The sequence below is a fragment of the Canis aureus genome, chromosome 1 (assembly GCF_053574225.1).
Source record: "Canis aureus isolate CA01 chromosome 1, VMU_Caureus_v.1.0, whole genome shotgun sequence".
Taxonomy (NCBI): domain Eukaryota; kingdom Metazoa; phylum Chordata; class Mammalia; order Carnivora; family Canidae; genus Canis; species Canis aureus.
In genome coordinates, this window is record NC_135611.1 from 72,312,548 (window position 1) to 72,339,239 (window position 26,692).

At 42.5% G+C, this 26,692-nt stretch overlaps 1 protein-coding gene across 50 annotated transcripts in view; it reads right to left on the reverse strand.

Moving 5' to 3' along the window:
- The window catches only part of AOPEP (aminopeptidase O (putative)), a 333,384-nt gene that overhangs the window by 96,530 nt on the left and 210,162 nt on the right, over positions 1-26,692 (reverse strand). For all 50 annotated transcript variants that reach the window (XR_013383609.1, XR_013383592.1, XR_013383612.1 and 47 more), the window contains 4 exons: positions 22,445-22,547; positions 21,511-21,618; positions 11,223-11,266; positions 2,026-2,086 (listed from right to left, as the gene is read on the reverse strand). Coding sequence is in view for 26 of the 50 variants with exons in the window: in XM_077904208.1 (XP_077760334.1) it covers positions 2,026-2,086; positions 11,223-11,266; positions 21,511-21,618; positions 22,445-22,547 (316 nt within the window). In the remaining 24 variants the exon portion in view is untranslated. The remainder of the gene's footprint in view (positions 1-2,025; positions 2,087-11,222; positions 11,267-21,510; positions 21,619-22,444; positions 22,548-26,692) is intronic.

Below are 26,692 nucleotides of genomic sequence, written 5' to 3' on the forward strand. Positions count from 1 at the left end.
TCAACCATGTAAATAATGGCAGAGAATGGGTACGGAGATGAAAAGGTGCCTTCTGATCATTCACCAATGGAAATATGTGTACTAAATCAGGGTGCTTTCTGTCTGACATGGTTGTTTTTACTGAACAGTTAAGCGCCCAAGGAAATACCAGTTGGGTCTTAAAGACAATTTATAGCTAGGCTGGCCTCATTGCACCTGGCTGTGTTTTGACAGCAGGTTTCGTCAGTTTATAGCAGAAATTCTTGTCTACACTATAAGCTGTCACAAATGCAACTAGACCTTGGAAAAAATGTACGGCTCAGAGGCAAATCTCTCCCTCCGCCGCACTCCTCCCCCTTGTAATGAAAAGTAAAAGCCTCCCACTGGTGGCAAAGCCGCCTTCTCTTCAGGGGAAATTAGGGAGCCTCCAGGGACTGAGATGGTCAGCCCCAGCGTTTCAGCCCAAGTGGGGTGCGCCTGCTTCTGGGCACTCGATTAAGGACTCTTTCTTTTCTCTTCCCTCGGGGCTAACTGCTGAATACAGCGGCCTTGTTGTTTGGAGCCAGGAAATTTCGGGATTCTGCTCTCTGAGCTCCCCACTCTTCCCAGCTTTCAGGCCATGGAAAGAATGTCTGGGCGCCTTGCAACCGCCTGGCCTGGGAACACAAGGCCCACAGCTTTGCGAATGCCCTCTGCCCCCATCTGAAACAAGAAGGCAATGCTTGGCTATTTGGGATCAGACAAACCTTAACTTTGTTTCTGAGATTTTTCTACTCCGTGAATGGCTGGCTTTGGAAGTCCCCAGCTTAGAAATCACAGGACCTCATTATAATACATCCAAGATGAGAGCGCTGCCTCCCAGGACCAGGTGCTGCCTTCCCCACCTCTGTTTTGTTTTGTTTTGAGACCTCAGGATTTTATTCTTTTTTGCTCCCAGAAGGATCGGGCCAAACAAATAACTTTTAACAGGTGTCACACGTCCCTGAACAGAAGGCGTCCCAGAACAGAAAATGGCGGCATTTTCCCTCTGTGATAGCACAGACAAAGATGTGAAGAGAGGGCTGAAAAGGTAATGGAGAGCGGTCCCTCCTGTTCCTTAATTTCATGGTTCACAGACATTCGTTGACATTCAGACACTCCCAAGGGGAAGCTCATATAACCAGCCGTGAAACTAGAAACTAGCTAGCTAGGGGGGCTGCTTGCCTGGGCCCCAGCAGAGTTTGTCACAGCCATGGGGGTCCACTCCCAGGCACCAGGGCTCACCACAATGGGTCTGCAGCTGCTTGGGGTGGGTGGGGGGCAGCCCAGACAGGGAGGCTCCAGGCCTGCAGCGTCCTGTGACCAGGCCCACGCAAGATGACCCCTCACCTTCCCAGGGCCAATGCTCTGGCAGGGGTCAGACTCCAGGAAGCACAGGCCCTGGTGGAGGCGGGAGGCTCCCGGCCAGGCAGTGCCCATGGAGCTGGGGCTGGTTGGGAACATGTCTCCCTCGGAGGTGCCCACAGGCTGAGAGAAAGGGAGACACTGGAACAGCCTTCAGCGGGGACACAGACATGAATCTACAGGGCTCACGCAGAACGAGAGGAGGAAACCGAGGGGCGGCTGCCCTGGGGAAATAGGGAACAGTAAGGGCGTGATGGGCAGGGGCAAGCTGCAGGCCAGCCAGCTCACTGCCACATCTGGCTGCCTCCAAAAAGCAGAGCTGGAGGCCACCTGCTCAACCACTGGCGGCTTTGAGGTGTTGCCTGGTGACACTGCTCAAAATACACACCACTCTTGGCAAGGTCTCACGTCATACATGGTTCAAGGTCAACCAGCATGCCTACCTACAGCGCCACAGCCCCTTGAGGCAGAGGCTAGAGGCACGTGCCACGATTGCAGGTAGAAAGGGTGGGAGACCATCACTCTCCCGACTTACAGATACTCCAGCTCAATCTGGTGCTTACTTTTATGTCCACACATACAAACAGGTTATTGTCAAAACCGAAACAGCAGTAAGCTTCACTACCCGTCACGGACCCTCGTGAGCTGTAATGTTGAGCGCACCTGTGGTATTCCAGAACTCTCAAGCCAGTCTCGGAAGATGTTTTCCACAGACAAGTCAAGCCTTTAAAAGTGAAAAAAAAGTCAAGGATTAAAACGTTACAGAGCACTTATGACATGTACAGCATCTTTCTCTCTAACCTTTCGGGTACCTCCCAGTATCGATCCTTCCATAGAAGTTCCTGTTCTCTGGAGGAAGCAATGCTGTCCCGGGTCAAAGGGCAGAAGGGGCCCCAGTGATGCTCAGTGCAGCTCCCGTCAACAGGAATGTACACGACTAATCCACAAATCAGAGGCACACTACAATCAGTGCTGTTTCTGCCTTAACAGGAACTGTTTGGCTGGGAGCACCAATTTGGGGAGGATGGGGCACGTCCCCAGGAAACATCCAGCACTACAGCTTCTTCCCGAGTTGGCAGCAACGTGAAATTGGAACTCTACCGCACTTAGCGCATCAAAATGACATGTGAACTTTGTCATGACTAGGGGCTGCGACAGCACAAATGCACAACTCATGGTCAGAGCACAGAGCGGCTCAGCTGCGGTAAGCCTGCCTGGTTTCCAGGCATCTGAAGCAGGCCCACAGGCTGCTTTACTTGAAATATTACACTTCCTCCTCGTCTAACGCAAAGTCAACTGAAATTCTTTTGGTTTCATGTCCTGCTGATTTGAACACTCCTTAAATTTGTGAAGTATTCAGTATGTTTAAGGTCAATAGACCTTAGGCTGTGTCTTTCTGGGCTAATGATGTTTAAAGCAATCCCTGCCCACTCCTAGACAACCCCTGCTCGGGTATCTGTATCAGAGACCTTCCCTGAACACTCCCCCAGATCGCATGTGTGGCATCCAGCACGCTCCCTGTCCTCTGCATCACAGCACCCAGCAGTTTGTGACAGCCACTTTTTTTGATTACTTGCCCTTTAACTGTCCCCTCACTGTATCAAAGCCCTCTGGGATGGGGTTCCATGGTTGTTTTACTCACTCTAATCCAGAAGGGAGAACAGTTCCTGGGATAAAGGACAATTCCCATATTTTTTATTTGAATGAATGAAAACACATTTCAGTGTTGACTCAATAGAAAGTATTCCCTTTTAATTTAAAAATCACCTTTCCCAATAAGAGATTCCCAATGTGTTAGGCTCTGAGCCTATAAAAATTTTATATATTATATACTACATATTATATACTATTATACATATAGTATCCCTGCCCTCCTTCCCTCCCTTCAGGGATAGCAGAGAAGTCGTGGAAAGATACAATGGGGCAGCCCCGGTGGTGCAGTGGTTTAGCGCCGCCTGCAGCCCGGCCCGGGGTGTGATCCTGGAGACCCAGGATCGAGTCCCACATCAGGCTCCCTGCATGGAGCCTGCTTCTCCCTCTGCCTGTGTCTCTGCCTCTCTCTTCGCTCTCTCTGAATGAATAAATAAATAAATCTTTAAAAAAAAAAAAAAGATACAATGCCATTTGTCTGTGCTGTTAAGATGCTGAAGCCAGTGTTCGGTCACCTCCCAGGCAATGCCCCAGGCTGGGCAGTCGTGAGAAAGGGAGGAGGGAGAGGCGGGCCTGGGTGGGGTTGGGGAAAGAGGCTGACTGATATTTTTGTGACCTTTTCTTCCCCGGTGAGAAGCAAGTCACTGGTATGCCTCAGTCTTCCTGGGCCAGGGCAAAAGCAAAGCTTGCAGAAGGGTGCAACTTTTCAAAGAAAACAGGGGCAAGAGGGACTACACAGAGTAAGTGGCTCAGATGCATTTCAAGATGATGCCCACCTGTGGGATGACCAGCAGGGGAAGGGGGGTGGCCAGAAGTAGAGAAGGGGAGAATGATGACCTCCCAAGGATACTCGCACTGGGCTCCTCCAGGTTCCCAGACTCAGTGGAATCTCTGGGCGTCCTTGTATGCAGGTCTACCAGGTGTCACCGTTCCCGAGCCTTGCCCCACCACTTCGTGGTTCGTGTCACAGCATCAATCCAGGTGTGACTGGCCAAGCTCCTATTATAAGGAGGAACATGTGTGCGTGTGCAGCGCGTGGGGCAGGGGTGGGTGGGCAGGCAACCAGAAGAGAGAAGGTGGCTCTCAAATCACCTGAGATCCAGATCACTGTTATTTTTTGAGTTTGGTTGGCCGCACTGAGAGTGCTTGAAGTGCCCTTCACAGGCCCAAGTGATGTGCTGGCAGGGGTGAAGGCAGGGCTGAAGTGGCCTCTTAAAGAACTGTCTGAGGAAACCCAACATTGTTTTACCTTCTAATGAAATGTGCAAGGCTGCGAGGGCAGACAGTGTGTAATTTCCACTAAAGGGAAGATGCTCCGTGGAAGGCCTGCTCTTGTTCAGAACAAATGTAGACCACCCCCACCTTGTCTGGCTCCTAGTGGGGCAGTTCACTTGGTGGTGCTGGGTTCCTGGGAGTCTGGCCCTGGGGTTTCATCAGCTTTGGGGGATCTGCTGGTGCTCTAAATTGTCTGGATTGAGAGGCATGTCGGCCTTCTCTAAGTTCTTCTTTCCCTGAAGCTTCTCCTAAGCCGCCCATCCATCTGCTTCCTTTACAGCCAGAGATGGTCACTCAGTCACTCGGGTATCGAGCCCTGGGGTCAAGTGCTGCCATCGCCTTCCTTACAGCGAATGCAGGAGAGCCAAAGCAAGAGCTGACTCTGACCTGTGCTTTGTTGTGCTGTGGCATTCTAGAGAAACGGGCATCCTTAACCTTTGCACAACTTGGGAGGAAGATGGAGGTTTAGGAATGATTTAGATAAGAGTGGTAGTGAGGATGGAGGGGTGGGTGCACCGGGTCCACATGGAGTGGGGTTCAATGTCCGGAAGAAGAGAGGTCTGGGAGTGACATCATGGCCCCTTTTGAGTGATTTTACAAAAGATGGCCAACAGCTGCTGTGCATCACTATGGAGGAGTGAGGAGAGGCCAGGGACATAAATTTTCTTCAGCAAATTTTAGCTGAAACACATAGTTTTAGAGGTGGCATGGGGAGGGGCTGGGGTTGGGCTCTGGAATATCACTGAGCAAGGACCAAGTCTTCACCAGAGAAAACTGAAAAATGGGCGACACTTCTCCCTGTGGCATTGGTTTGGTGGGTGCTCACAGGGCACGAGGTTCTGTGTAGGGCTGAGATGGGAACCCCCAAAGCATGACTGTCTAATAGCAGCAGTGCCACCACGCTAGTGCAAGAGGCCCTGGCTGCCCCAAGGTCCCAGCTAGAAGCTAGGAGGTGTGTTAGGGGAGCCTTCTTAAAGGAAGCAAAGATTGAACTATGTCATGGAGGAAGACTGTGCTGTCCCCAATGATGGGGCAGGACCAGTAAAATAGATGCAAAGTACATGCATGGCAAAGGGAGCTTTGCCCAAAGCCATGCTCAACTGGGCTGGCACACAGAACGAGGTGAGGGATCCTGTAAGAACCCTGAAGTTCTGCCGCTGAGCCCTGGTTTAACTGAGGAGGCTCTGAGCATGTCTGTAGAGCGGCATCAACAAAAGGGACTTGAGGAAGAGTAACTGAGGAAAAGAGGTTGGAGGCAGGGAGACCAAAGTGGAGGCTGTGAACAATTTGTGCCACAGTCTATGACCTTAACAGCTGCCTGGCCAACTGTGTGGTTATTCCACTGAAAAGTAGTAAGGCAAATTTTGCTTTGCAATTATTTTGTTTTTGCACACACAGGTGCTATTATAGAGTGGCACTAAAAACAAGCAAACAAAAACCCCTGTGCCCACTACCAAGCAAAGGCATAAAAGTAGTAGCTCCTGCTTGTTGAATACCTACTGTGTAGGCACCGGAGAAAAAATCTCATGTAAGCTTCATGATATTTGCACAAGACCAGTATTATTATCCCCATGTCAGAGATGAGCAAATGCAGGTTCTGGAAAGTCAGGGACTTATCCAAGGCCACAGAGATCCAAGTCTGGGTTGCCTGGCTGCAAAGCCCCCACTTTTATTTCTTCGCTGAACTTAAGCATCACGATGCATTGGTCATGATTTTTTGGTGCCGGCAGGCCTGTGGACAAGAAGGCCCATGTTGGCTCCAAATAGCACTGTCTTCTCCTTCTTGTTCACGTCTCTCCTACTAGAGGCAGCCTGGCCCCTGCTGTGGTTTCCCTATTTGTCTGCCCTTGGATTACAGTTCTAAAGAGATGGGGAGACCCTTGGGAGGGGCAAAAGTGTGAGGGCAAGAGAGTTCATGGTTCAGCTGCATCCAGGAGCAAGAGGCACTCTCCCGTGAATGAAAAGAACATGTGTTTTCAGATCACTTTCCTTAGGAAAGGTTCAAAGCATCTTATAACCATTATCACTTCATTCCTCATAATATCCTTGTGAAGTGGGTGTCAATTGTTGTGTGGCTCCTAGCAGATGGAGAAACTGCAGCACAAGAAGACTGGCCAAAGTCAGGCCAGACAAAGGGCTAAAGAAAAGACCCAGGTTTCTAGACTCCCAGTAACAGTGCAGGCTGAATCACATTGATGCCTGTTTAGGGATTGCTAACAGGGAATGAGATTTTAAACTATGAGAGGATGATGAAAGCAATAACTCCAGCTGCTAAAAAAAATTTTTAAGGTACTATAGGTGGCCTTACTTCCCAAGGAAATTATGAGAAATGTGTGATAATGCTGATTTTTTTTAAGTAGGCTCCACACCCAATATGGGGCTCGAACTCACAACCCCAAGATCAAGAGTCGCATGCTCTACCAACTGAGCCAGTGAGGTGTCCCAATAATGCTTAATTTGCAAGGAAGAAATGAACTGCATATTTGGAGGGAAAAAGTAACAATTATGTATTTTTTGCTGTTTCAATCATAATTATTGAGATGACAATACAGGGGAATTTTTTAGGTCTGGGCTTGGATAGGTAGGCATGGTAAAGCAAAAGTTGACTTTTTCAAATCAAGACACTGAGAGTGTAAGCCAATGGTGAATGTTTCCCCTCTGAGATCATGTGGCTTAAATAATCACAACAACAAGCAGAAGCATTTCCACTTTGCTGGGACCCAGGACTTACAGGAAATTACTCTTCTGCATGTCTGATCACTATGGAAATTGATTTTATACAGATAGCTAAAAGTACACAGACCCACGACTGCATGCCCCCATATTTGTACTAGTGAGAGTTACCTCCGCCTCATTACCCAAGCCTCCTGGGTATCTGAAACAGCAGGTTGTTTTACCCTCTGGCTAGAGAGTTCCCTCTCTGCACTCCTACATCCTGTAAGGCAACTTTGAGGCTCAGACGTCTGTCTCCAGTTCCTCTGAGCTATAAATGTGGTCACACATAGTTAACACAGCAGGGGAGAGAATATGTTGGACACTGGGGCATAATGCTGATGAGAGAAATAAGCTGTGTTTAAAGCTGAGAAAGTTGAAAGGCAGTGGCTCTTTTCTTCGTGATGTTAACATGCATAGAAATAGGCTCAGGCTTGTATGAAAATGGTATTGCACTTGTTATATTGCTTGTTCAGTTGATTTCTGAGGGCAGAGGGACGAGGATGGCGGGACTAACAGCTGTATCTGCCACTTGTGCCTATCAACTTGCTGCCAGTCAGAAGAGAGGTCTTCATCACTCTCGGCTCCTACCACAGCCCTTGAGATTCTAATGATCATGTCATCTCTGCACCTCTGAAGGAAAGCACAATTTTCACAACCTTCTAAAGCCCCCCTCACAACTTTCACATGAACTAAACCACAGATGGAATGGACTTTGGAAGTGCAGGTACTGGGTGAATGCAAGCATTGGGTCCCTCAGTGCTCAGGGTCTGAAATGGAAAAGCACTCATTTTGCAATGCAACCAATATTCTTCAGATTTGTAGATTTTCATAATTTAGGTTTTTAAGTTCCCTCTCTACATGTGGATACAAATAGTGTGCACCTTAGAACTGTGCATATGGTTACTTGTTACCTAATCAAAAGGAGTCGTTTGTGCTTGGGCAGATAATGAAGATGGCTGAGGTCACATCTATAAGTGAGCATTCACCAGCTCCATGGGGGAGGGAAGGCAGTGAATGAAACTAAACACATGAACATGCACAGGCAGACATAATAACACATGAGCAAAGAAAGAGCACAGTTGGTTAAGTGTCTGACTCTAGGTTTTGGCTCAGGTCATGATCTCAAGGTCGTGAGGTTGGGCCTCACGTCAGGCTCCAAGCTCAGCGTGGAGTCTGCTTAAGATTTTCTCTCCCTCTCTCCTCTGGTCTCTCCCTCTCTCTCAAATAAATAAATGAATCTTAAAAAAAAAAAAAAAAGAGCCACTGTTGATATGGTTACAGTATCAGGTGGGTAGGGCACTCACTCTTATATGAGGACTCGCTGGTGCCCAGGATCTGCTTGGATTTCCTTCTAAGCATTTTTAGCTTTTTCTTCCCTTGGTCTCAGAAAACATCAACATTTGCACAGAAACCTCACATTGAAGATGTCTAAAACACAACTCCTCCCTTCCTCCTTCAAATGCTCTCCCTTCCGCTCTCTCCGCCCCCCACTAATTCCCGAGACAAACTCCCCTGCCTGCTCTGCTTCCAGTGCTACTTCAGAGTGTCACTGAGTGGCCAAGAATGAGAGATCAGGTTCCAGCTCTAGATCTCCTGAGTGAACAGCTGTCTTGAGGGGCGCCTGGGTGGCTCAGTCGGCTAAGCAACTGCCTTCACCTCAGGTCGTGATCCCAGAGCTGCAGGATCGAGTCCCGAGTCTCTGTGCCCCTGCCCCACTCATTCTCTCTCTCTCTGTGACTTCTAGTCCACCCATCTCACATATACCTTCCACAGCATCCCCTGGAGCATCTTCCCAATCTGCTGATGGCACTTTCCTATTTAGAACTTTTAATGGCACTTCTTTACCTGAAGGCTCAAAGCTAGGACACTTGGGCCTTTCCCGGTGTGCCAAGGACTCTGAAACTCCCAAAAGCACTTCCCACACTGTGTCGTAATCTGTTTTCATGCCTATCTCTATGTCGATTAGGAGCATCCTGTAGGCGGGGGATGGAACCTATTCCTTTCTGTCCTCTAGTCTCCAGCCTAAAGCCTGGTACAGGAGGTGCTCAATGGGTAAGTTAAATTAATCAGAGCAGGAGAACCATGCAAAAACAGTGTGACATAGAGGATACTGGCCCCTGAACACTAACTGGCTGGTATCTGAAGAATCTTGCCCCGCTCAAAATGGCTCACATGCCTGACAGATGTGCCCAAGGATCAGCTTGCATCAGGCCACAGATTGGAGGCTCCAGGGGTAGGTGTGGGACCTTTGGAGACCCAGATAAAATTGGTACAATATGCTGCATAGATAAAAGGCCAAACGGTCTGTTTTAATACCTGAATTAGATTCTGAGATTAGTTAGCAGGAAAGAAGATGCTTGAATTTCAAAAAGTATTCTGATATACTTGCTGAAATAGGTTCATTGCAGGAAGGAAATCACCTTAACTTTTAAGGGAAATTTTAAAAGGCAGCTTAAACCTGCTGGCCTAAATATGACCCTGACTGAGTAAGGTGTCCTCTCGGGGTGGGGTGTGAAGATTGGTGGTCAGTGGCCACTCTTAAACAGAGATGTTTCTGCTCTGCCACCATTGCAACAAAAATCTCTTTATGGGCTCAACAGCATGTTCCTTGATACATATTCAAAATGATAAGATCCAGGTCCCCTGGAGCGAGAGGGCTTGGGGCCACACCCATGAACTTCATAACCTTATTAGGAAGAGGATGAAAAGAAAGAAGCCATCCCAAACTAAAAATGCACTTTGTTGCTTCTGTGAAATTTGCTGTATTTGTGCCCTAAGAAATTCTTCCAAAAGAATGTACAGTAACAGACTTTGGTAATAGGAATACATCATTTCTAGTAATTGTCTTTTCTTTTTTTTCTTGCACTAGTTTCTAAGGAAACTGCTCCATTTTATCAGGAAACTCAAAAAGTTATTCCAGGGCAGGTACAGAAGAAAAGGTGAAAAAAAACGTATCTTGCAGGTAAACTGCTGTCCCGACCTTAGGAACAATGGCCACATTTGATGCGATTCTTGCAAGAAGAAAATCCATGTGTGTAAAAAGAAAGGATGGTAAATCTGAAACATTTCAGACTTTCCAAAACAAGCCACACTTCCTTCAAAGCAGCCTTTCGAAAAGCTAATTATCTTAGCCAATTACTAAGGCTCCATGCAATCTCCCTAGGTAAGACTTCCTTCGGCATCAAAAAGCATGAACAGAGAGAGGTAGAGATAAAGAAATTTATCAAATAATATGGGTATGCTCCTTCTGTATGATGCACTGGCTTGCTTTATGTGTGTGTGTTCACATTGAATTTAAAAAAACAAGCAGCTGACAATAACGCTTCTCTTGAAGCAAGAATTGGGAGTAGAAGGTGGAAGATGGGGAGATTAAACAAAAGGTCAAAGATCAAATACCAGTCTAAACTCTGATGTAGGTCCCTTCTCTCCTGAACATGCCTCAATGCTTTTACTGATAAAGTAGGGACAGACATGCAATGCACCTAACAGTGCTGGCTGAAGGACCAACTGAGGGCCTGCATGTGGAAGTGCTGGCCTACAATAAGCACTATGATGACGACAGTGGTGGTGGAGTACTGTAATAAGGATTATGTGATTTACTGTATGTAGATCCTTATATACAGGGCCTGAGGCCTAGAAGATAACTATTCCTATACCTGTAACAATCATCGATTGTACACCTATCACAGAGGTTATCTCCTGTATTACCCCCAAGGGTGAAAACCTGAAATTTGGATGAAGTAACTTGCTCCAAATCTCAGAGCTAGGAAGGAGCCACACTAGGGTGAGAACTTAGGAGAGCCTGACTTCAAATCCCATGTTCTTATTACTGCACTAGACTTTTACCTTCAATTAAATAGCATTTCCTTATATTAAGGCATGTTAACTAGAGAACCCGAACTTAGAACTTCCCTCTCCCCCACTCTTTTTCACAGCAGCTGAGGCCATGAAGTGTCCTTGGCTTGTCTCTCATATTACTTTCAGGGTTTCTGACCCTAGGCCTTCCCTCCTAACACTGCGTGCTCTGGCTCCCAACATCCATGTGGGCCTAGTTCTAAGTCTGGTTGATTGTCTTGGGACTCCTACTGCCTGGGTTAGGTCCCTACTTCTGTTAAGGGATGAAGATGGAACTTTCTAGACTGTAACAAGCCAAACAATGGCAGGGTCATTTTTAACATTAAAAGTAAAACTGGGCTCTTAATTCCTAAATTGGTCCTCACCTTTTTTCTTCTGGGATGTTCTCCAACAGCATTTGAAGGAAATCCTGGAATAAGAATAAAGCAAATCATTAAAGATGTCCATCAATAAATAACTCTGTCCGGAATCATGCCAGGGCCCGAGTGCTCCCAGCTGCTGACAGATCACCTGCTAGGAAAGCTAGGCCTGTGTTGACTTATTAGACTATATACACTATTTATTAATTTACCAGGGCTTCAAGCCAATCAGTTAAAGAGATTTGTTTTGTAAAAACCGCAAATTGAAAAATGTACTGTTTGTTATTTTTACCTAACTCAAAAGTTTATTTCAAGTTTAACTATTTTCAAAAGGCTGACCATAGATAGAATAAAGCATAATCCCCTCTCTACTTAACCATGTTTCCCTCCTCCTGAGCTTTCCTTAGAGATCCTGTTACACCTCAACACTCTCAACTCTAAGAGGCTAGTAACTAACTTACAACATTCTTGCATTGTTCTATGGAAAGATAAAGACAGGGGTGCCTGGCTGACTCAGTCAGTAGAGCAAGGGACCCTTGATTTCAAGGTTGTGAGTTTGAGGCCCACACTGGGTATAGAGATTACTTAAAACAAAAAAACAAACAAAACAAAACAAAAACTGAAAAAAAAAAAGAGATGAAGACAAAAATCAAGACAATATCCCAGTGGAGGAATAAAGATGTCACAATTGTAATGATTCAAGGGTCCCTGCCTTAGTCTGAAGCTGCTTCTAGTGCCACCATACAATCTTCTTTCATTTCACATTTAGGATCTTTCAATAATAGATTTTTTTTTAACCTAAATGCATAACTTAGACATACCTATTTTTCCCCCTGTACTATGGAAATTTTCCAACAAAAGTGGAGAATATAATTAACCTTCATGTACCCATCAACCCACAGTCAATCTGTCCTAACCTCTCACCTGCCTCCTATATTATTAAGAAGTGAATCCCAAATGTTATATGATGTCATCAGCCAATGTTTCAGTAAATATCTCTAAAAAATAAGGACTCTTTTAAAAACATAACCACAGTACCATAGGCCTAAGCAAATTCACATATGAATGTTCAAGATTACATTTATATTTAATTCGCACCTTAAGTTTTGTGACCAATCTCTTCAGCCCATTTAATTCTAGAATCTTCATTTGGTCTCAATCAGATTTGTAAGATAAAAAACAGGATGCCCAGTTAAATTGGGGGCATACACTAAAAAATTATTTGTTGTTTATCTGAAATTTGAATGTAAGTAGGAATTGTACATTTTTATTTGCTGAGTGACCCAAGGCCAGTGTTAACCCTAAGTTATCTGAAGGGTTTGATAAGATACATTTTGAATAAATACAGAACATGAAAGAGAGAAGAATATTTAACTTTTTGGACTTGATATTGAACAATAAATAAGATCTATACTTCAAGTTTTTCTTTTAATAAACTAAAAATAATCTTTTAAAGCAGGTCTTTTTTTTTAAAGATTTTATTTATTTATTCATGAGAGACAGTGAGAGAGGCAGAGACACAGGTGGAGGGAGAAGCAGGCTCCAGACAAGGAGCCCAAAGCAGGACTCGATCCCAAGACCCCGGGATCATGCCCTGAGTCAAAGGCAGGCCCTCAACCACTGAGCCACCCAGGTACCCCTAAAACAGGTCCTGTAAAGAGGGGCCTGTGTGTAAGCCCAGATGACCAATTATGACACTACCACACCAGAATTCCTTCAGAAAGAAACCACACCCTTCTCCTCACCCCCAAGAATCAAGTCTGCAGATCCAGAGTCAGCACAGGGCTCTGATGAGTTCCATTTAAGACTCAATGAGATGGAAGTAGCACCGACATTCATATTATAAACAGATGGAATTAGGGGGATCCCTGGGTGGCACAGCGGTTTGGCGCCTGCCTTTGGCCCAGGGCGCGATCCTGAAGACCCGGGATCGAATCCCACGTCAGGCTCCCGGTGCATGGAGCCTGCTTCTCCCACTGCCTGTGTCTCTGCCTCTCTCTCTCTCTCTCTCTCTCTCTCTCTCTCTGTGTGTGACTATCACAAATAAATAAAAATTAAAAAAAATAAAATAAAATAAACAGATGGAATTAGATAGGAATGGAAATCTGCAAACAATTTGTATGATGTGGTGTTCTCTCCACCATGGCACTAAGCACAGACACAGTCCCTTTCTGTGTGCGTACAGGTGGCTAGGACCATTTCTGCCAGCAGCAAAGTCTTCCTATGAGCACTAATGAAAGATTTATTTCTCCTAACTTCTGTTCTCCAAGTCATTATACGTCTATTGCTGCTTCACCTACAATAAATGATACAAAGATACAATTAACAAAACTAATATTAAAAACATGGATTGTGTAGTCTAAATGGAAATGGACAATTCCAAATAGAATAATGTCTCACATCCTAGCACCTGCAGTGGCTATATGGAAAAGAAAAGGAAATAAGTACTATCTAGAATGTGAAGAATTATTTTAAAATAATTATTAATAATTTTTAATAATAATTTTTAAATTATTTTCATTCGAGGTTCTTAAAGCCATTATTTTTATAATTTTAACAATTATTTTACAAAAAAGTTAAATAATAAATTAATTTATCACAATCTGATATATTGATTACTTTGCAAATATTTTACTGGCTTATTGGCAGTATTCTTGCTTCTTAAAAATTTGAGTGCTATAATGATAATTTCTTACTAAATTTGCTTCATTACCTCCTTATAGTCCATATCAGCTTATCCCATGTTTGTCCAGTTATTTATGCTCAATTATATGGGGAAGGAGAAATGACACTAACTCAATGACAAGGGGGAGAAATTGAATTGCAGGAGGAGCAGGAAATTCAGAGTTAACCTTAATTCTGCCCTTTTACATTTTCCAATTACAATTGGATCTTTCTTTATAGGACTGCAAAGTACAATGTTCCAGATTTCATGTGAATATAGGAAAAGTACAGGAGGTCCCCAAAGAATCTTGCTTTATTTTTAAGAAACCTTGTTCTACCTCCTAGTAGGTGGCCACCTGTCTCTCCTGCCTTAGGGCTGAGACCTGGAGGTCACACAGCAGCTTGCTAGAGGCTCCCCACCAATACTAGGGACAACAGGTCTAGAGGATCACAATGGATCACAAAACCCCAGCACCTCGAGCACCTCTAAGTCATGGCACCTGTATTCCCACAGGCTATGTGAATGCCCATCCACAGTGCCAGATGCTCTGTCTAGACTCCATGCAATCCAAAGAGATTCTTGGCCCATTGCTGCACCAGCTATCATTGGAACCAACCCTATTGGCCCTTCTTACTCCTTTCATAGACCCAATCGTTAACCATGACATGCTAGTTTTCCTGGTTCTTTTTGTAAACTGGAATACACCCTTAGAGTGGACTTATTATAGAAGCTTTTCCCCACTTTCCACAATAGGAGGACATAAAAAGAAAAATACCTCCTATGATTATTCCTTCCCTTACCAACATCTTTTCAATTCTTTCATCTGTCTCCCCTCTTCCCTTCAGCATGTTGGCAATTTTGTAAAGGCAAATTACAAATCCTAACTGGACAAGGAGAGCTTCCTTCAAGTCTGATTCTAGAATTGTGAACAAAGTTAGCTAGCAACAAATGCCAGAATCCTAGTTTGTCACCACTACAGTACGCCAGAAAAAGATTAAAATCAAAGGCAAACAAACAAAAAACAAAAAACAAAAAAACAAAGAAGGCCTCCTGCTGTTTTGACTGTGGGCTAGGATACAATTTTATGTGGATCCTTGGAAATTGTTACAAGGCCTCACTCCAATCAAAAAATACATTCCTTGAGAATATTTTTTCATTTCTTATTCTCTTAATAATCTATATGCTAGCCAGGTCAGTCCCAGACAGCTTATTTTGATTAATATCTAACAACATTACATTATGCATGATTTAAAAAAAAAAAACTATACTGATTTTTGGTACATGGGTAATTTGGTAATTATTTTTTAGTCCTGATAAAAATATTCAATAAAAAGCAGGTACACATAGATTCTACCAGATAAACTGGCAATGGCCTGATAATTGCACAGGTTTAGCAATTTCTTTCAGATGTTTTATGAATAATTACCATGGTCATGGGGAGGTGGAAGTAAGAGAGACAAAAAAAAATAACCATATAACTTAAGCAAGGACAGGGTTGGCAGGATAAGGACTGAGACATGAAATGGCCAAGAAGAAGTCACTGCTAACTTGCAGTGGGGACTAGGGCAGGGATAATACCAAAATGTTGGACAGGCGGGGTGTTCACAAAGGAAAAAGATTATGAAGCAAATTGGAAAAAGAAGAAATTGAAAGACTTCTGAAAAAAGAAACTGGATCACAGCCTTCCTCATCACTACAAAGCAAAATAAACAAAAATACAATCCACTAAAAAAGGGGGGGGGGGTGCGCAGAAATGTTACCAGCAGCATCCAAACAAGTAAAGAAGGACAGCTTCATGGCATAAACTTCAAAAGAAGACAACTAAGGAAAGAAACATAAGATTCCAACACAGGTCTCAGCCCTCCCTCTCTACCACCCCCAACCTCATGCTTAGCAGTAGGGGGACTGGTGAATTGCCCAAACCCTGCAAATTCTCACAAATACCCACACATTTGGAAAGAAACAGGAATATCTTTATCTTTCCTCCTTTCTTCGTCTTCTTCTTCTTCTTCTTTTTTTTTTTTTGGTGACCATGAAGAGACTAGAAATGTTTATTGTAGAGAGATGAGCAAAAGTTGGGTAATAAAACCAAAGAGGATGCTCTTTGATGAACTGGAGACCTTCTAGAGCTCCATGTTGAACTCGAGAACCAATATTAATTGAGAAAATAGCTGCAGTGGGGAAAAAGCTGCACCCAAATTAGGTGAAGGAATCTTGGCTGGGAACATTTTACAGAATTTTAAGAGTTAGTGGAGCTAAATTCTTACAACAAAAGCTGTATGCAGCTCCAGTGGAGCTCTTCCCCTCCACCCCCTCCATGCATAACATCCAAGCTTCAAATTATAGCTCAGATGAAAGAAAACATGTCTACAAAAAGTTGGGAAAGAAATCAAGAATAATGTTCCAATACTTATGAGAATAAATAAAAGGTCAGGACAGGGCTACTCATGCTGAGAATAACCAAGAAGGAAAGTATGGCAACTATTCAGATTAATGTAACAAAAACCCACATAGAGAGACAGCACTAAGAAACATGGGATAAAAGACAGACTCCAATCTCGAAGAAAACATAATCCAAGAAACAGAAGAAAATTTTCTATGAATGTTTTACACTACAAAATAAATTAACAAAAGATCATAATAAGAACATAAAGACAGTAAAATGAAAGCTCAGAGACAAGATGACAGAACAACAAAATGAGACGAAAGGAGAGATTTCAAAGCAAAGGAAATAAATTAAGGACTAAAATAATATCAGTACAGGAAAATTAATAACACAGAAATAGTAGTAAGAATACAGAGAAAAATTAACAATAAAATTAGCAGTTATAACAATAATGTTATAACAATATTAACAATAAAAATAATGTCACTTGAGATAAACACATGCCAAAAAGACAAAAGGCATGGAGAACAAAGATGATATAACATAAGGATAACTGGTAATCTTAAAATCCAGAACCCTGCAAGGGAGAAAATCCTGAATGTGTTCAAACATACAAGTAAGACAATTTTGCTGAAAGAAGGAAGAACAGTAGGTAAGACTGGAAGTGCACACTCCTTTGCAGGAAAAAACAAAAAAAAAAAACAAAAAAAACTGATGCAGACTCATAACACCAAGATATTTTCTGAGTCAATTACTAAATGTCAAAGATAAAGAAAGAATTCTTCTGTCATCTGAGTGGCATAAAGAGGAAAAAGTAGGCTGACTTCAAAAGTTTCTACAGCAGGGTGCCTGGGTGGCTCAGTTGGTTAAGCATCTGCCTTCACCTCAGTCATCATCCCAGAGTTCTGGGATCTAGCCCTGCATGGGGCTCCTCACTCCGCCAGGAGTCTTCTCTTCCTACTGCCCTACTCATGCTCTCTCTTTTTCCCACTCTCTCTCTCTCAAATAAATAAATCTCTTTTAAAAAAAGTTTCTACAGCAGGATGCCCAAGTGGCTGAGTTGATTAAGTGTCTGACTCTTGATTTTGGCTTGGGTCATGATCTCAAGGTTGTGAGATTGAGCCCATGCCACTCTTGGCATGGAGTCAGCTTATCCCTCTCCCTCTGATTCTCCCCCTACTCTCTTTCTCTCTCAAATAAATAAATAAATAAAATCTTTAAAAAATTTTCTATAGCATTATTAATCAGAAGGCAGTCAAGCAATAGCTGCAAAGTTCTGAGGAAATGGAAATGAGATCAGAGACTATTATACCCAGTGTGTGATTCAAATATAAAGGCAACAGACAAAAATTCTCAAGCACATAAGAACTCAAAAATCATAGAAGCAGTGAGTCTTCAACATAAATTTGGTAATAAAATTCAGCCAACAAAAAGTGGAATCAAAATAAGGCTTTCATGAATATAGATATATATTTTGAATTGGGAGAAAGGTAGTAGAAGTATATAATTGCTAATTCCCTCAGCTTTTACAGAAGTGAATAAATTGATGTTTTCTAAAAATGAAAAAATAGCTAAAGAGGAAAAAATAATTTCAACCTCAAAGATTTTTTTGTAATCATCCTTCTTGAATATATTAGAATCTTTTATGAAATAATCTCTCGTTTGTCTGAAGTTCAAGAAAGCTCTTTGCATTCACTTTAGTTTCTTTTCCATTATTAAATTTAAGCAAAATAAAATTTAAAACACTTCATTAAAAAGCACATACAAGGGGTACCTGGAGGCTCAGTTGGTTAAGTGTCTGCCTTCAGATTGGGTCATGATCCCAGGATCCTGGGATTGATCCCCACATCGGGCTCCCTGCTTGGCAGACAGTCTGGTTCTCTCTCTGCCCCTCCCCACTGTGTGGGCTCTCCCCCACCCCTCAAATAAATACATAAAATCTTTTTTTTTTAAATGCATATAATGTAATCCTACTTTTATATAAAATTACTTCTTCATATATCTTTATATCTATATATGTGTATACACATATATGTACAGGTACATGTATACATATCATATAATATACCAAAAGAGAGAGATATAGTGCAATTTCTGGAATGAAGTTCACTTAATATTAATTATGGCTATTTATAGGTGGTGAGATTTTAAATAGTATTTCATATTCTTTGTACTTTTATGTATTGCTTGAGTTTTTTTTTACAGTGGTACTTGCAGAAATAGATTGATGGAAATAGATTGATGGAATAAAATTAATAGTCCAGAAATAAACTCTTACATTTACGGTCTATTGATTTTCAACAAGGATGCCAAGACAATTCAATGGAGGGAAAGAATAATCTTTCAACAAATGGTTATGAGAGAACTGAATAGTCACATGCAAAAGAATAGAATTAGATCCCTACCTCACAACATATATAAAAATTACCTCAAATGAAAAAAAAAAAAAAAAAAAACCCTCAAATGGACAAGAGACCTAAATGTTAAGAGCTAAAGCTATAAAACACTTAGAAGAAAACATAGAAGCAAATCTTTATAGCTTTCAATTAAGCAATGGTTTCTTACATATGATAGCTAAGGTATAAGCAACCAAAGATAAAAAAGATAAATTGGATTTTATCAAAATTAAAAGCTTTTGTGCTACAAGAGACAAGAAAGTAAAAAGACAACCCATAAAATGAGAAAAAATATTTGCAAATCACATATTTGATAGGGCACCTGAATCTGGAATATATAAAGTATAACTCAAAAACAAAAGACAATGCAAATAGAAAATTGGCAAAGGATCTAAACAAATATTTCTCCAAAGAAGATATACAAAAAGCCAATGAGCACATAAAAAGATACTCAACATCTGGGTGCCCGATTGGCTTGGTAAGTTGGTAGGTCCGTAGAACATGGATCTCTTTGATCTCAGGGTCATGAGTTCAAGTGTTCGGTGTGGAGCCTTCTTAAAAAAATGCTCAACATCATTAGCTATCAGAGAAATGCAAACTAAAACCACAATGAGATACCACTTCACACCGACTAGGATGGCTATTATCAAAAGAACAGAACAAGTGTTGGTAAGGATGTGAAGAAATAGAACACTTGTGTACTGTTGGTGAGAATGTGAAATGGTGCAGCCACTGTGAAAAACAGTATCGAACTTCCTCAAATATAATTAAAAGACAAGAAGACAGGAACTCAAACAGTTATTTGTACGCTGATGTTCATAGCAGCATTACTGACAATAGCCAAAAGGTGTAAATAACCTAAGCATCCACCAACAAAATGTGGCATAACAAACAATGAAACATTCAGTCTTAAGAAGGAGGGAAATTCTGACACGTGCTGCAACATGGATGAAACCTGAAGACATTATGCTCAGTTCCAAAAGTACAAATATTCCACTTATATGAAGTATCTCGAGCAGTCAAACAGAAAGTGGAATGATAGTTTCCAGGGCCCTGTTGGGGGAAGTGGGGGAAACAAGGTGGTTATGCTTAATGGATACAAGTGTCAATCTGGGAAGATTAAAACATTCTAGAGATGCCTGGTACTGACTGCTGCACAACAGTGTGAAAGTACTTAATGTGCTGACCTATATGTTTTACAATGATTAAAATGGTAAATTTTGTTAGGTAGGCTTTACCAAAGTTTAAAAAGTAAATATTGAAATAAAGAAAGAGGAATGAAGTGCTGCTCCATGCTACCACATGAACCGAGAACACATTGAGCTGCAGGAGAGAATCCAGCACAAAAGGCCACATATTCTCTGATTCTGTTTATGTGGAACATCCAAAAGAGGCAAATCCACACTGATGGACAGTAGGGTAGGGCTGGCCTGGCGCCGGGGGGAGGTGGACCTGGGGCAGTGACAGCTAATGGGCAGGAGGCTTCTTGTGGGACTGATGAAGATGTTCTGAAAATGACAGAGTGGTGAGGGTGCACAACCTCTTGCATGTCTGGGAACCACTGACTTGCATACTTTAAAAGGGTGAAATTTATGGTATATGAATTATAACTCAATAAAGCTGTCATGAAAAACCAATAAAGTTGTTGTTCAGAAAAGATAAACAAAAGAAAACCTGAATGACCTGGTGGAGAAGGCACTGAGTGTTCCACAGGAGGCTGACATCAGAACCTCAGAGGTCATGGACATACAACGCGCTCATTTAACACTGAAGAAGCTCAGTGGGCAGTGGTTTTAAGCATTGGGAATTTGGGCATATCAGTCCACCAAGACTGATTAGTCCACATAAGACTTCTGAGCCTCTTTTCAAGATACCTTTCCAAGTATATGTTTAGGAAGACCCTACTTTCCCCTGAACCAAAAGAAAAAAAAGAATGTAAGGGCAAGGGACAGTCATCTCATCTTGTTTCACTCATGCTACTCCCTTCATATGTGTTCAGGTTGTACATACACATATGTCACATCTAACACTGTGGACAATGTGACTTCAAAACTGTGTATGAGCACCACTGTCACATATCAAAAATACCCGTCACACCAATCTGTGTTGAGACCACATCCTTCGAGCACTGTTTTCAGAGCCTCTCCTTTGCTAACTTTCTTGCTATGTGCAGCTCACAGACACCAGTATAAGCTGACAGTGTCTTTCTCTGATAGTTCTGTGGGCCAGGCTGTCTGAATATTTCAGAGTATCTTCTTATTAAGAGATTTGTTGATCAAATATATATGCCACATGTACGGTGTGCCAATTGTATATTAGGTACTGGTAAAATAAAGAGCATGGTCTGGCCTTGTTGAGCTTATGCACAGAAGGAGGAGGAAGAAAAAAAAACAAAAGGGACCCCCCCCAATGACAATATAATTATGAATAATGGCAATGACAATGAAGGCAATGACAACAGCAAAGGGAAGAGAATAACAGTGAGTGCATATCTGTGCAGCTGGGGTGACTCTGAGATTGTGGTGTTCCAGCTAAGACAAAAGGATAAGAGGAAGCCAACTTTGCAAAGATCATTCCACGTAGAGGGAAGAGCAGGATTGTGTTGGTTTTGTTTTTAAGGTCACATAAGGTAGACTATCCACATCCCTGTGCACAGGACAGTTTTGGGTTACAGTCTGTCCTCTCTAAAACAACACCTTTCTGGGTCCACTTTGTTAACTCCCTATTTTTCCTACTGCATTAAATCGTAAATCTTTTCCCTACTTTTTGATACTCACATAACCTAGTCCCCACATGCCACACTCCCTCCAATTATGTATCATGGACTTGTGACGACGCATAAATTACCTGGGAAAGAATCAACTGCCCATGAAATGTGTGCACAAATTTTCTTAAAAATGCAAAATAGGTGTCATCTCCAAGTCTTTGGGCAAGAAACCGGAGAAGGAAATAGCCCTAGAAGGAAGAAAAAAATAAAGATGCCTATCACAGGTTCATAAGAACACTGCTTACAACAGAGCCAACTCTAACGTACCCACCAGCGCTTTCTGCACATAGAGGAAGTCCTGTCTGATATGCCCCAGGCTGCCCTTCATATCTTTACCAGTAGGACTGTACCTGGAAATTAAGGAAAACTATTTTGTTCTCAACCATTCTATTAATGGTATCACCATCTCATTTTTCCTTGGTTTGTACGAAGCCTTATGTGTGTCATGGACCAAAAGTCAAGAGGGGTCCAGCTCCTGTCTCTCTCAGCTAGCAGGAAAAGTTTTAATAACACAAAATACTTCTTTATTCCTCCTGTCTTCTACTTGGAACCTAACAGCAATTTCGAGATTCTGCTCTTCAAAACTGACATGGAGCAGAGGAAGGGATGTACAGGGCAGGGAATCTGATTCATGTCTAATTTTGGGGGTATGAAATGTTTTAATTATTGGATGTCAGATACCTACCCAGTCAAATGACATTACAATGTGGATAATCTTTTTGTTTTGCCCCAGCCATGTTTATAGGTTTACACATATAACCTAAAAAGTGTTGCCCCATGGGGATCCCTGGGTGGCTCAGCAGTTTAGCACCTGCCTTCAGCCCAGGGCTTGACCCTGGAGTCCCAGGATCGATTCCCACATCGGGCTCCCTACATGGAGCCTGCTTCTCCCTCTGCCTGTGTCTCTGCCTCTGTCTTTCTCTGTGTCTCTGATGAATAAAAAATAAAATCTTAAAAAAAAAAAAAAAAGTGTTGCCCCATAACAACTGGCTTCTGCCACTTAGATGTACTTACCTTTAAATAATGAACCTGCATGAAGACCTTCTCAGGATTGAGCCCATGTTTGATGACAGATGATCCTGAGTCACTCACGTGGCCAGTTTTCTCTTTATTGGGTCTAAAATGATGCAGTAAAATTTTGTTTAAGTATGCACATTCTTTAATAATTAGACTATAATATCATCTTATTTCTTATTTTCAAAGTTGCTCAACAGTATCTGAGGTCTATTCAATTGTACCAGGTATAATTTAAAACAGTTTATATTACAAATTCATTTATTAAACAAGGAGGGATTTATATTTGGGTTGGCAACCCAAGGTTGGCTATTGGCAATATTTCACATCATTTTATCCAAGATTAAAGCTTGCCAGACCCTCAAGGAATCTGAGCTCCAATATGAATTATTTAAGAACCTATGGGATTTTCTTTTAGTGGGAGTGATGGACTGGGACATGCAATGGAAAATGCAGTTTTACTCAGAAGGGCAAAGAACTAATATCTTTTTTAAAAAATTCTGAAAGCCCCAATGTTGATCCACTTCGCTTAACTTGCATTTAAGCAGTTAAGGCTTAAGAAATATTTGTACTCTGAGTCCATTTTAGAATCTCAAAACCAAAAACAAAAGTCATACCAGCCCATGTTTTTAGAACAGGTAGAGGCATTAACAGCATACATTTTAACCTCCTCATTTCACAAATAAGGGAAACTGAGGCACCCAGAAATTAAGTCTGTGTCCCAAGTCTCAGAACTTGTTTTGATTCGTGGTGACATCAGCATTAAAACCAACCAATGTTTTCTTATTATCAAGGTGCTTTCCATTTTGCTCTATAACTTTAAGTATTTTTTTAATATTTATTTATTTATTTTAGGGAAAGGGGAGGGGCCAAGGGAGAGGGAGACAGCCTTAAGCAGATTCCCCACTGAGTGCAGAGTCTGAGGCTCCATCTCACAACTCTGAGATCAGGACTTGAGCCAAAACCAAGAGTCGATCACCACCCAGGCGCCCCTACAGCTTTAAGTGTTTTTAAAAATTCCTTTAAAAAATACAACTGGGTAATAATGAAGCTTCAAAAATCAGCTAAACAAAATGAGTGGCAAGGTATTTCCAGCTTTCAGCTGTTCTAAAACCAGTTACTGGACAGACTGAAGAGTGTGTCTTGGGGTGAGGGGAGGCAAGGGCTGACCAGAGGGTTGGCACATCAGAAGGGGAGGACTTATTTTTCAAAAGCAATGTGGTGTTACAAGGTACGTGGCCTTTGGAACCCGAGAGACCTGGTGTTGAATCTCAATCCCACTTCTTACTACTCCCTACTTACTGCCAGATTAAATTCTCTGACCCTCAATTTGCTCACTTGCAAATTGGGAATAATCCCACCTAACTCCCAAGGTCCTGTGGGGGTATAATTGAGATATTATACGCAAAGCCCAGAGCAAGGGCCAGGGCTATAAAAATTACTCAATAAACTTAGTAAAATATTGTAAAGTTGTTAGCAATAAATATTGCTAAATTCAAGGTTGGTCATCTGATGTTAGAGGTGATGGATTTCAGTGGTTCATCCACTTAATCCCATATGCTCACAGACACAAAGGCATAAGGATGCTAAATGGAAGTGCCTGAGGATGGCCCAGCTTGCCAATCTGGACCTTTGCAGTGTGTGCTAGCTGCTGAGCAAGAAGCCCTGATTAAATCTCTGCAGAGTATTCCAGGATGTTATCTTGGCAGATAGAAGGCATGAAACCAGCAGATTCCTAAGGCAGAGACAACAACCAAACACTAGAGCTAACTGCACAATTTTAATATTTGTGCTTGATCCCTGACTTACATATATGACCATACTTGCAGCAATAACTAGTCTCTTTCATCTTCATTTAAGACTCCATTGAAAAGCATCAGCTTTATTGCTGCTCTCAAGTTTGTCCTAGGACTGAGTGTTTTTATAAAGAAAGCCACCCTGGCTTTGATAGGGAAAGCCCACGACCCATAGCCTTAGCAGGTGGAAGGCTTCTCAGAGTCGGCCTGAATTCAAACCAGCTTTCCCACCCCCAAGAGACAGACTTGCTTGAGCTTCTCATGCCTTCAGCTTTGTACTGAGACTATGAGAAGGGGAGGGACCCAGAAGACGGATGTAAGTCTCAGCTCCAAAGGCTGGTTTCTAGTTCAAGCTCCTAGTGATGCCTGTAGTTGGTGCTTTTTTTCCCTTTGTCTAAATATGTCCCTCCAGAAAACATCCTTCTCTTACTTTCTTCTTTCACCTTCTCCAAATGAAGAAGTGTTCAAGAAAATTCTTTTAGGCTGACAGCATCCAAGGCAAATGTACAAGTCTCCAAGAGATTCCTTTTAAAGTAGACATCGTGCCAAAGAAGGCAGTGCACCACGCAAGCTTTATGAGAAATTAAAGGGAATGGTTTTTAAGAGGAAGAGATACTCCACGAGTGGGAAAAAGGTGGCTCCCATTTCTGTGCTACTCTAGTCCTCATGATGCCACTTATCCTAGAAGATAAAGCAGAGAGAGAGAGCAGGAAACAAATTAACTCCCCGTTCATGCAAAAATCAGATGACTCTCACAGGTGAGTGATAGAAGGCATGTCCAAAAAGAGTACACGCCAATGTATGAATGCATTTAAATAATGAACGGGCAAAACAAACCAATGGGGATAGAGACCAGATTAACCACAATGATGGTTACCCTTGGGGGTAACCAGTATTGACCGAGCAGGGAAAAAATAAGGTTTCTGAGATGCTGGTAATATTCTATATATTGATCTAGGTGGTGCTTTCACAAGGATACATAGTAAAAATCTACTGAGTTATCTAGAAATATCTATGTACTTTACATATGTTACATTTCAATCAGAAAGTTAAAAAAATAGATGCACACGATGCAGTACAAGTTTTGAGAATAGAAGGGAATCAATCTAGAAAAGGAGCTTTGCTATTCATGGGCCATGAACACGTGACGAGCGAGGATTAACAAAGCCCTATGCATCTGAGCCACTGATGCTGTTTTTTAAATGATGCTGGGAGAGGTAGAAAGAACTGTGGCAGATACAATTGGCTCAGTCCCATTCTCATCTACCTTCCTTCTTGCCTCTTATAAAATTAAATCTGAAAAGTGAGCATTTGACTTTCACAGTGAAATGCTCACTTTCCAAGTGTCCTGGAACGCTTAGGCCTCCCCAAGATCCATGGTAGCTATGCCGAATATAAGTGTCAAAACTGAGACAAGCTGCGTACCCTCCCTCAGCACCCCCACCTATAGAGAATGTGATGAGGCGATGAGGCTCAGATAATTTGGAAGCACTTTGTAAATGCCAAAGTGTTAAGCATCTCTTTAACATTGTACACCAGTGTTTCTTTCCTTGGCTGAAATACATGGAATGTGAGAGATCAAGTTACCAAGGTCGTTTGGGCTTAAATGTGCTTGGTGTCTGTTGTACCTGGCACCAAATGTAACAACCAAGATTAGCATGACCTTTCCCTTCCTGCCTCCTGGCTTTTCTGCTGCGCTAAGAAGCAATATGGACATTTAAAGAGCTGTCAGATAGCAGTGATAGTTGATACACAGTGACTGGACTAAGAATCAAATCTCCTGAAGAAGGGGGTGATTCTGCAGGAGTATCATCAAAGGTGGGATTTGGGACAAGGCCTCTGAAAGGTGCTCAGGCGTGTCAGTGTGGGTCTGAACACCTACTGCTCTGCCACAGCCCAGACGGGCCGTCTGCCAGCATCCTGCATCTCATACCCCTCGGCGGTAGAAGTGAGAGCCACAGGATATCTTCATCTACAAATTCGCTCCTGTAGTGCCTGAGCCAGAAACGAAGCACCCCCAAAACGAGGCAGAAAGAAATGAGACAACATCCCTTCAGCATTTCAACATATTTGTCTGTCTGTCATTCACAACTGACTGCAAGGTATGAAGGGCCGGGAACAGGGCCTCATCACCCCACCATAATGCAGGAGGTTAAACACTACCCTCCTGCAGAAACTGGCCCCATGGTGTTTAGCTGAGCCCCAAACACACGTGTGAGACATGCAGGGAAGCAGCATAACATAATGGTTAAGAGTTCAGATGTGAATCTTGTCTTTGCCACTAAAGTGCCACACGAGTCACTCAACCCCATGAAGTCAGTCCAATCCTTCATCTGCAGAAAGGGGACAGTGATCGTGACGACACCCTCATTAGGGTGCTGCAGCACCCAATAGTGCTTAGCCAGTTCCTGTTGACATTTGGTAAGCAGGGCATGAATGCTGCTATTATCAT